General features: G+C 38.5%; 1 protein-coding gene across 1 annotated transcript in view; it reads left to right on the top strand.

Moving 5' to 3' along the window:
* PPFIA2 (PTPRF interacting protein alpha 2) overlaps positions 1–12,045 on the top strand; it is a 317,236-nt gene that overhangs the window by 235,242 nt on the left and 69,949 nt on the right. The window contains exons 8-10 of the mRNA XM_053942047.1: positions 5,529–5,750; positions 7,035–7,181; positions 8,998–9,132. Coding sequence (XP_053798022.1) covers positions 5,529–5,750; positions 7,035–7,181; positions 8,998–9,132 — 504 coding nt within the window. The remainder of the gene's footprint in view (positions 1–5,528; positions 5,751–7,034; positions 7,182–8,997; positions 9,133–12,045) is intronic.

Consider the following 12,045-nt stretch of genomic DNA (forward strand, 5'->3'; position numbering starts at 1 on the left):
TTCCAGCAATGTTATTTTCTTTTTCATACTTTTCAGTGTTAGGGAACATTTACTTTCCTCCTCCATTTCCACAGACCTTAAGAAATTAAAATTTTACTTCTCCCCCCAGATATGTCTTGTTAAATTCCTATTATCCCCTCATTCCTGTCTATGCAGTGTGTCACCTGTTATAATTAGTACCATCACTGTCATCAGATTTACTTGATGATTTTTCCATCCTTTCTGTTTCTTCTCCTATCTTGTTTAACTGTATTTAGGTGAGTGTAAAGGCTTTCTTCATGAAGGAAGAGTATATTTAAAACTCATAGTAACAACCATGTTATTTATATTATATCAGTTATTTATCGAGTGTGGTGATATGGTAATATAACAGAAAAAAAAAATATCCCAGCTTACAAAAACCCACAACAGGTGTTCTCTTGCTGTTGCTCTTTCCCTCATTGTTCCCCATGAGAGGAGGGATGCAAGTGCTGCATTGCTGGGTAGAGATGTCGTTGCTCATAAACCTTTGTTTGCTCTTACTTCACCCAAGAAAAGATGTCTTAAGCTTCTCTTGAGCCTTTCAGTCCGATGCCATCCAGATTTCTCATGTGGCTGAGAAACCTGTGGAAAGGGGCAGGAGCAGAGGCCAGTGGTCCTCACAGAGTGTGCAGCAGGTGAGCACAAATTGCAGCTCTGTGCACCTGCCATGTCTGTAGAAGGCAAGAAAGATGAGAGGGAAAATACATGATGATGCCACTTCTGCAGCACTGAAGTCTCCATAAGTATATGCGATAGCAACAGATGGACTGTTTATGTTGGGTAAACCAGCTAGCAAAAACCCTCAAAGCATTGAAGCATGTGAGCTATTTGCCACATTTCTTTTTTCGAGGAAAAGTAGCCATTGGTCTTAGATTCTTTCATGAGAACTAATTGAACTTAAGGAGTCTGTCCATATGTAGCTTTTTCATGACCACCTTGGATGGACAGCATCCTAAAACTTGTTGAAGACTTCGTCTGGATGATTAACTTCTAAGACAGACCTAGGGACGATGTACATTTTTTATTTTCTCTGCTGGAATGTTTTGACCAATTAGAAAGTTTTCTTTATCATTCCTTCTTTAAAGATTTCCTAATTGTTTCAGATTGCTTCCAGTACTTTCTTTTCCACCACCCCAACTAATTTGACACTATTTCTTCCATTTCTTGAGAATTTGGGATATGATGAGAATAGGGATATGATAGTTAAGAATGTCTATTTTGAAACAGTTTTTTTTTTGAGTATGCTTTTCTGAAAAGGTTTCCTTTAGTGCTTTAGGTAATAATTAGCAGAGATCTGTTTGATTTCATTATTTCAAACATTCAGTTAATAGTTTATTTACAAAGAATTGTAATTAATGTACAACAAAAACATCGTAATTGATAAAAAAATTCAGCCAAAGAGCAAGAAAAAGAATCAAACACAGACATTATTCATAAAACTGATAATAGAGAAGATGCTGCAGTTCTGTCCTTCCAGCTTATTCCATAGGAAATTTCTCTGAAGAAGGGGAGATTCCTGCTCCTTTCAATAATTCAGAAAGTGAATTGGAATCACCATCTACAGAATGCCTTTTGCTTCTACTGACACACCATATTTTCATATTCTTGTTCAAGCTAATTTTGTATGGGAGAGAAGGGAAATTATTACCATAGCTGTTGATAAAAGCCCTCCTTAAAAACTGAGGAGTGTTATAGCATTTATTTCTTGAATTAATACTTAATAACTTTCTACCTGTGGTCTTTTGGAGTGATTGCTGTATGTGATGTACCCATATAATGCATATATCATAAAATAATAACAAGACATAAAAGTGGCAATATGTCAGTTAAAATTCCTTGGTAAACTTTTAAAGTATGCTTCAAAATTCTAAATATACCAGATTTTAAACTGAGTTTTTAAAATTTTATTTGTGTCTTTACAGAAAACTTTTTTTTTTTTAATCCTGATTTTACTAAGGAAAATTAAAATGCTGACGCTTTTAGTAAGTTGGAAATTTTAAATACCAACCAGCTCTATGTATGGATACAGGAAAAATGGAAAGCAAACGGAACGATTATTAGAAATAAATCAGTTTATGAAAAAAGTTCATCAAAGAATTATGAGGGAAGTTAATGCACATAGATCAAAATACATGCATACATAATTGTCAATCACAGCATTGGCTTAGTGGTGAGATGTGGGAGGGTGTGGTGTGTTTTGTATGAAGTTCATGTCTGCCCCCTGTTCTCCTCCTTAATCCCCTCCTCTCCCAAGCTGCCAATCTTCCCCAAGTCCTCCCTAACCCCCTCCATTTCAAGTTGTCAGTCCTCCCTTTCCCCACCCCTCTTCTCCAGAATGTTCCTTGTCAATCCTCCCTATCCTTACCCTTCTTTCCAGAGTGTTCCCTGTCTATTTTGTTATACTCGACACCCTATTTGTTACTTTGTGTTATTCCACTCCCCTAGTTCTCCTGATAGGTTTATAATAGTTTAGTCCCACCTTAGACCACTCCTCAGCTTTACCCTCACTGGTTAATGTTCCTGCACCCCTCCTCCTGAGTTACTGTATAAAATTTCTGTTCACCCCCCAAGTCTTGTCTTGGGGCTCCATCTCGTCCATCCCATAAATACACTCTGGTTTCCCCCAAGACCCGTGTCTTCGTTATCTGTCCCTGCGCCGAACCTGCCGATAGCTGGGATTGCAGAACTTGCAGGGGGACGGTCGCACCCTTGCTCTCGCCGCCCAGCGCACCCCGTGACGGCGCGCTGCAACAGGAGGGGCCCCTGGGCTGCCATGGGAAGTTACAGAAATATAAGGAAGCTTGTCCATCAGATGTTATACCCTCCCCGATCTATGTCAGTTAACAGTTGTTCTCCCCTGTTCCAGAAAGTTCATTGTCCTCCTTACCCCTATTGGTTCTTTCTGTAAAGCCACTCCTTTCCCCTCTCTTCATTGGTTCTGAGTGTGTCACCCCATCCTTGTTCCTCCCCTTGGCCTTTCCCCTGTTGGTTCGTTTGTACCCTGACCACTCCTACGCCTCCATTGTTATATACCCTGGCCCTGCCTTCCCTCGGGGCTCTCTGAGTCAGCTTCCCTCTCGAAAGGTGGTCTCCCTGCATCTTCCCTGCCTTTCCCTGCCTCCATCTGCCCTTGCTGAACCTGCAATAAACCCTTGAGAACAACAGCGCTCTGGGTGTCATCCCGTCATTTGGTGGATTGATCTTCATCACTATCTGGGCTCCTGTTGACCAGCCAGCAGTGGGCTTCCCTGCAGGACCAAGGTCCAGGGGCACCCACAACCTATCTGGGTCCCTGTTTGGGCCCCAGTTGTGGGCAGAGCCAGGGTATATAACAGTGGAGGGGTGGGAGTGGTCAGGGTACAAATGAACCAATAGGGGAAAGGCTAAGGGGAGGAACAAGGATGGAGTGACATACTCAGAACCAATGGAGAGAGGGGAAAGGAGTGGCTTTACAGAAAGAACCAATAGGAGTAACGAGGACAATGAACTTTCTGGAACAGGGGAGTAGAACAACTGTTAACTGACATAGATCGGGGAGGGCATAACATCTGATGGACAAGCTTCCTTATATTTCTGTAACTTCCCATGGCAGCCCAGGGGCCCCTCCCACAGTGAGAGACAAATTCTAACTGCAGTATCACACGTCTTTCCAGAAATCTTGGATACTAAGTAAATTAGTAGAAAAAATTGTTTTTCAGATTTAATTTATATGTGGTTTAGTTATTCATATCTTAAGGAAAAAGGCTTCATTAATGAAAAGAGAATACTTCTCTTGCAGTGAACATACTCCCAGATACTACGGGTTGCCATTTCATAATTACCAGGGTTTATGTCACGTAAGGTGCATGGACATACACCATTTATTGCATTTGAGATTTGTTATTTGGCTTATTATAACTTTGCAGCATTCCTGGACTGCTCTTCAGAGAGCTGTAGGGCAAATTCCATGCAAGATAAAATTTCCTAACCTGTGGAAACTGCTAAAATTGCTGTATGAGGTTATAAATGTAAAACAGATTATAATTACAGATTATAATTTATCTTAAATTTTCAAAATACAATGGTTTGGCTGTATTATCCTATTTGAGTATTTTGTTTGTGCATTTTGATTCAAGCAGAATAATTGAACACTTCCAAAATACCAAATTAAGTGTAAATTAGTTTTTAATTTGCTATGGTCATCTTACCATGGTGTCCAGAAAATAGATCAAAGATGGCTCAGCAGCTAACTTAAAATATCTAAATATAATTAGTTAGTATAAATACAACTTTGGAATTGAGTTACTTGATGTAGTAAATTTTTAAAGTAATTTAATTCAGTGATGAACAGTGGGGCAGGTGATCTTGATCTGGGTTCATTTTATGGCTGACTGAGAAAAGAATGCTGTTAAAGACATGAAATAATGTTCTTAGAATATGCTAGAGGATTTCTGTATAAATGTATTTTGACAATAATAATACAAAGTGCTAACGAAAGCTGGTTTCCCCTCAGACACTGGTAGGAATTTTTCATATTTACATTGCTATACACATTATCACCTGAAAGACAAAAAGCACCTTTTAGGACCAATATTTCTGTATGATGTTTAAAATTATAGTTACAGCAAAATACTTTGCTCCTGTGTTTCATAATATAAATTTTGCTGATAAAATTGTACATAATAAATAAAGTTAATGACAGGTTAGGCACTTTGGTTTTATTTTTTCATGTTGCAGGTCAAATCAGATATTTCTGATTTTTTTTGTTCTTTATGCCTGTTTTTTTCACATGAGAGTATTAAATTTGTATGAAACCCTAGGCTTAGCCTATGCTGGAAAAGGTTGACTTGAATATATGCTGTAATGAGTCAATACCAGCAAGTCCTGCTGGTGAATGCACTTCTGTCCTGTAATCATTTATTTGCAATATAAATCATATTGCTGAGATCACATCCCAAATGTTAGGGAATTTTGATTTTTTTTCTTTACAACTATATTCACACCAAGGCTTTCCGCAGCACATAAATTATTTCAGCAGAACTTGTTCCTAATGTAAATCTCACCAGTGTGTTGTCCAGACTGAAAGCACTTTCTGGTACACTGAGTTTGTGATTTATTAATGTTGTTTCCTGTCTGCAGCATGGTATATTTTGCAAATTATAATAATTATATTTAAGTTAAAATGCTGTGTAAGTTTAGTTAAGATGAAGGAAAACAGTTTGATGATTTTTAAAAGTATTGTTGTAATCAGTACTCAAATAGTCATAATGCCAAACTAAACCTTTTTATGTGTAGTATTCTGCTCTTTATGCAACTGTTTACATCTCTCTGTGATGCTACATTCTGGAATCCATTTATATGAATTAATCTTCTGCTATTTTTTCATAAGTATACCTATCTTATCTACCATGAAAACGTTTTTTCCCTTCCTAATTACTTTGGTAATTTTTAAAATAATCTTTGCTTCAGAAATTCTTTCGCTAGAGCCCACATGAAAAGATTAATCAATGTTGCTTCTCCATTAACAGCGCCTATCCAATGGCTCAATAGACTCAAATGATGAAGCCAGTCAAGTTGTTGAACTTCAGGAGCTATTGGAAAAGCAAAACTATGAAATGGCACAGATGAAGGAGCGTTTGGCTGCACTGTCTTCTCGGGTGGGAGAGGTAGAGCAGGAAGCAGAGACTACGAGAAAGGAGCTCATTAAAACAGAGGAAATGAACAGTAAATATCAGAGAGACATCAGAGAGGTAAGGAATTCACCATGCTCACCTCATATTTCTTGGTCGTTGTTCCTGTGATATCCTCTACAAAATCCGGCGTGGGTTTTCGCTCTCCCCGGCTGCACGCGGCTCTTGGGAGCCCGGCTGTGGCGTAGCTTCCACGTGCTGCCGGGGTTTGCTGCCGTGGGTTCCTGGACACGGCTCCGTGTCTCAGGCATGTGGACTGGCCAGCCTCTGTTACCGTGCGCTAGGGATCCGGTAAAGAGGTAAGGAATTTGTCCATTTACTCCGTGCTTGGCAGGAACGGTTTATTTGGTCACGTGGCGCGGTTCGATGGAAAGACGCGACCGCTCCTGACACTTGCATGGGAGAAAATGGCGCCTGGATGGCAGCGGGATAGGGTTTTATGGAGGGGCGGGGCGAGAGGATCCACGGCCTGCCGCCCAATAGGGGCGGCTGCCGTGGCGGTGACGCCAGCAACAGCGACCAACCAGAGAACCCCGCAGGGGCGGGCACCAAGCCTCGGGCTGAGCGGGATCGTGTGGCTTGGGGTAGCCAGCACGGGGTTTCCCGGGGCCGGATGGCAGGGTGGTTACAGGAGCGGCACAGGGGTAAGATCCGGCAGCAGGCAGCGTGGGGCCAGAAACCGCGGGGGGGGAACAACACGGGGAAAACGCGGGATTACAGAACTTGACTTATTTTAACATAAATTAAAAACCCTAATCTAAACCCAAACTCCAGGATGAAACACAAACTGATCGAGGCCAAGGTATGTGAGCAGCAAAAGTTGAGCTCTGATGAAAGCCCTTAAACATAGGAGACAGAAAATTTAAATTAAGATATAGTACTAGAAATTGATTCCTTTCTCTCAATAAATGAAAGTAAAATTTAATTATCCATCTCTTTCCTCCTCTTAAATTTGTGGTGTTTCTCAGTATATCATCTCTTAGGCAGATATTCTCAGTATGTGTGGATAGTTGGCTTCTAGAATCTATTTTAGTATGCGTTAGTTATGCTTCTGTTACACTGGCTTTCAAGAAAAAACTGGGTATAGTATCAGTGCCATGTTTTAATTGACAAGGTGGAGTTGTGTCGTAGGTTGGACTTGGTGGTCTCAAAGGTCTTTTCCTAGCTGATCCTGTGATGCTGTATCATAGCTACAAGAATTCCCAAAGTCTCTTTAAAACGGAAGATATACTACTGGGCATACCTTACAATCCTGTCTACTATTAGCATGAAAATTAAACTGGTATAAAATTATGTAGCGTTTTAATTGCATGGTTCCTGATGGGAGCTTTTCTGTCACGTTAGGCAATGGCTCAAAAGGAAGATATGGAAGAAAGAATAACTACGCTGGAGAAGCGCTACCTCAGTGCTCAGAGAGAATCCACTTCCATACATGACATGAACGATAAGCTAGAAAACGAACTGGCCAACAAGGAAGCCATCCTGCGTCAGGTGCTGTACCTGCATCAGCCAGTTGTTTTCTTCATGCACAATGAAAATTCATGTCAATTTACTATAAGAGATTTCCATTAGGTTAATCTGTTGAGATCAGTTAATCTAAAAATCTTAAGTTGTTCAGCATCTCTAAATGCTGTTTTGTATCAGCTACTACGTCTGTGAACAGTAATTTCAATGTGTACATTCAATGTTGGAAAATAGGTGTGTTTTCTGATAGAGTCTTGCGTAAGTGCACACAGTCTTACTCCCTAAGTAGTGGAATATCTTTGCTTCTTTTGTGATAATTTTGGAATTTTATTTTCTAAAAAATAGCTTGAGCTGAAAAAATTCCTTTCTGCAGGAAAGATCAGAATTTGCATACAGTTTGTTCTAATGATTTTACAGATGAGTAGAGTGCAAATAAAACTTTGAAAAGCTAAATTAACTGTGAATATGTTTTAAGAAAGCTTATAACATGACTGTGCAGCTTTCTCTCAGGGTACTTTGTTTCCATGGTGATTCCAAATCTGGAATGTAAACTGAACATAAAACACTGGTTTGTAATTTGAAGAATATGATATAAAGTGAAAGCAAACATGAAGTGAATAAATCATACTGTATCATTCAAACTTAGCCTCAGTATCAGACTTTTTTTTTTTTCCTAACATGTCTTTAAACAATTTAAAGTGTTACATGGGAAATTAACCTGTGTGATGTGATAATCTCTGCTTCTATAATTATATGCAGATATATTTGCACACACAAGCACACATCCCCCTGTATCTGTGTGTATATGTGTATTTGATACTTCTTCAGGGAAACTAAACCATCAGAACTCTAACTCTCCAGCTTTTGCCAGCTTCCTTAGCCTATTTAAAGAGGTATCTTCAATTGTCAGGGACAAAACCACCCAACGATGGAAAAAGTAAGGTACTTGTATCTGAGTTCTTATTGTTGCCAATGTAAGTCATGCTGTGCTGCAAAGTTCTGCCTACTCAAAGCAGGAATCAAAGCAACTAGGCTTAGAGTACATATGGTCAGACTTAAAGTTGATTTGCAGCATTGAGATGAGAAAAGCCTAGCTTTCCATGCTTTTTTAAGGATTAAAAAAGAATCTACAATCACACTTATTTTTCATTTCGTCTTGTATTACCTGAATTGAACAAGAGAGCAGCAACCTTTAAAAAAATCTTGTGTGGTGCATCTCAGTAGGCCAGAAGTTGCTGTAGTTATAAAAAGTCCTCCTCTTTCTCTTTAATAGTTATCACAGCTTATGCAAAATGTAAATGAGATTTAATTGTAAAGAATTAAATGTCAGTTTTAACTTTTTGTAATACATGATTGCTATTCATTCAGAAAATTATGTTTGGCAATTTATTCAGGGAATTCTATCCTTTCAGAATTAGTTTCATTATCCTTTCAGAATTCTATCCTTTCAGAATTAATACATATTAGCTCATATGTAAATTTTTCTGTAAGATGGACTGTATTTCCATTTGGAAATTTCTCATTTTACTGGCATCAGTAGTATTCTTTTACACAGATAACTACCACATCCATCAGTGGAGCTTCTTCATCTTAATTAGTGCCATTTTACAAGTCCTTTTATTTACTTTCATGAGATCCTTGAGCTTCAAATCAGTAGTAAGACTGGCAGCCTACACTGTTTCATGCTTGAGTTAATACTTCTCCAGTAACCTCTCCCAAACTAAGGGGTGTGTTGCCTGTTAGTGAGTTTTGCTATCATTTCACTGATACTTTAGAAAGAGATGGAAAATCCTTAATATTGATTTTAATTTTCTATACTTGTTTATCTATATTTGGCTTTCAGTTGGAAGACAAAAACAGACAGCTGCAAGAGCGTCTCGAGTTGGCTGAGCAGAAGCTGCAGCAGACAATGAGGAAAGCTGAAACCTTACCTGAAGTGGAGGCTGAACTGGCTCAGAGAATTGCAGCTTTGACTAAGGTACTGAGAAATAGGCTCACTTCAGAAACCCCATTGTTTAACACTGATTTGCAGCCTGATTCCTCACCTCAAGGACAAAACAAAGGTAACATTAAGCCAATTTGAAAGAAGGACGTTTCTTGATAAGTATGTGAATAGGAATGGTTTCAATGCCATGGTTGTAATTCTTAGCATTTTGATGACAGGAAAAGTAGTTACCTGTAAGTTAGCCTAGGCTATACTTACAAAGGAGTCATGTATTTCCAATACAATTGAGCATTGCTTACTCTAGGAGGACTCACTGTGTAAGAGTTTATAATTTAAGGGTAGGCAGTGAGGGGAGTCCCTTTCCTACAGGTACTTAGTTCTTCTCGATGTTTTCATATACCATGTATATAAACAACACCTAGTTTTATTGCAATAAGTGCTATGAAATCAAATCCTGGTGGCAGGTGGGATCGTTTGTGCAACACAAATGAAGACAACTTGCAGTACATGCTTACAAGGTTTGCTTTGAATGATTCTTTGTATCATATCTGCAAAGAAAAATGTAAAACTCTGAGTGGATTTCAATTTTTTTTTTTTTCTGGTAAATTTGTTATATGGCTGCTATCTTACTGAGATAAATTTTCAATAGCGTGCTTTTTATATTTGGCCTCTAATGCTTTCAGATGTGCATGTAGTTAATACTATAGCTCAAATTTTATCAGCTTCATAAAGACATATAATGTGGTTTATGCTTCATCACTTAAAATCAGACAAAGAAAAATGCATTTAAGAGACTGTATTATATATAATTCTGATTTATCTAAGCTTTCCTTTCTCTATTGCCAAAGACTGCTTCTATTTATGTGCTGAGCTGTTTTTAAATTTGATGGACTCTTTGCAAGTCCTATGTTTTCCATATTTAGTGAAGCCTTAAATGCTGAGCAGCTCATTAATAAAGTCTGATTTTTAAATAATTTAGTTAAGCAGAAGAAACAAAGAAAGGAAGGCTTTCAGTAATCAAGGGTTTGTGCTGTCTCTTTAGGTTTGTATGAATGGGTATCAATCTGAAACAAAGACTGAAAATTGGGGGAGGTAGCGGGGATGAGGAAGGCAAGAAGAAGCAGCAAAAAGAGCTACATGAAATACCAAATAAATTTAATTGAATTTTAATAAAAACTCAGGTGCGCAGAGGAGCAATCCCTTGGCATTTTAACTTTTTTTTTTCCAATTGTTTGTGATTCAGCAAATAATCATATATTCTAATGCCCTCAGTAGCTTAAAAATACTGTTTTCTGTTTTAAGAGGATTTTTCCTGAATAAGTTCTCCAGCAATTAGCCACCAGTAAGTATTTGGCAGTCTCAAGCATGTCTTCTCTTACAACTGCATTTTTCCTTGAACATATATTAATGACAAAAATCGTAAGAAGAAATCCCATTTCAACCATGCAGAACACTCAGGGACTTCCATGAGATACTGTTGTTATTGTGACCATAAAGCTGCAATATACATCTCTGTTTGTCTTCTTACATTATTTCATGGGATGTGGTTAGAGATCTGTCAACAGAACTGATGCTCCACCCCATTTCACTTTGATGTACTTGATCAAAGTTTTTGCCAAGTGGGAAACTCTGAGAAATAGGTTGTAATGCTGGTTCTGTTAATTTCTCAGTGGTTACATAAAGAAACTGAAGACATGTATTTCAGTTAAAATTGTGCTACCTGGGAATATATAATGTGAAGAAGAATGTCGTAATTTGGCCAATAGGCTAAATAGGCCTGTGGCCTATGTGTCTCTTATACAATTTCTTTGCAAACTGCAGAGCTTATTAAAGTGCTGCTTTGAGAGCTCTGAAGTTTAAAGTCCAGTACTTTTCATGGATCACATAAATGAGGCTCTGAACCAAGGATGGTGTAATCACTGCAGCTTGCTTAAGTAGTTTTAAGTTAGCTTGCTGGTGTGCTTTTACATGAGGTCAGCCGCAGATCTTCAGGTCTGGCAGATGCAGATCCTGCCTGAGGGGCTGAATAATGCTTAATCAATTTTGCCTTGATTGGACTTTATGCCAACATACATGCTATCTGTAGGACTCAAATTATCTGGCTGCAGAATCCCCAAAGTCTGTCCACCTGAGCTGTGTGATCACTGCAGTGTCTGTGTATATCCAGTAAAAGAGGAGCCACCAAATCAGCTATTGTTTCTGCGCTTAAAAAAAAAAGTCAAAACTGATTCTCCTTCCTTTAGTACTATTCTCAATGAAAGTGGCTTCTCTGAGATTAATGGGGTTACAATCATATGGAAAAGGTGAGTTAAGCCAAACATGCTTTATATGTGTTTTAAAGTAAAGTAATGTGGGTTATCTGCTTTGCTGTGGATAAAATATAAGAGCAATTACTTACATGTGGAGATACACCAGAAGAAATATGTTCTGGATTTGTCAGTGATTATTTTCCATCCCCACCCCAACCCCCCAGATATAAAAATTGCATGTTGCAGTTCTGCATTCAATTTTTTTTTTATATTCTTGCTCATAATAAATCCAGGTTGGGATTCTGCAAATGAAGGATATAAATTGTCATCCTTCTAGCGTGTCAGTTTTTTAAATTAATTGGTTTTCCTTTTTTTTATGTATATAAGCTAGTGATATGTCTTTCTGCTACTTTTCCATGCCCAAACTAGTTCATAAGGAGTGAACTTCCAAAAATTTGGACTATACAGTGAACTTGGATAAGTACCCATAAATTTACCTGAATCATTTGAACTTTTCTTTGGTTTTGTTTTCACTGTGTTCTGCCCATTGGGTGAGCAACTGGAGGGTTAGTCAGCCTCTGGCAGACTAACCTGGAACAGCATGATCCCATATACTGTGCTGTCCTGCCTGGCCATCACACTGGTACTTGTCTGGTCATGACAAGTAGCACAGCTCTCAGCATGTATCCCAAGATTT

This window comes from Vidua chalybeata, chromosome 5 (genome assembly GCF_026979565.1).
Source record: "Vidua chalybeata isolate OUT-0048 chromosome 5, bVidCha1 merged haplotype, whole genome shotgun sequence".
Classification (NCBI taxonomy): Eukaryota; Metazoa; Chordata; class Aves; order Passeriformes; family Viduidae; genus Vidua; species Vidua chalybeata.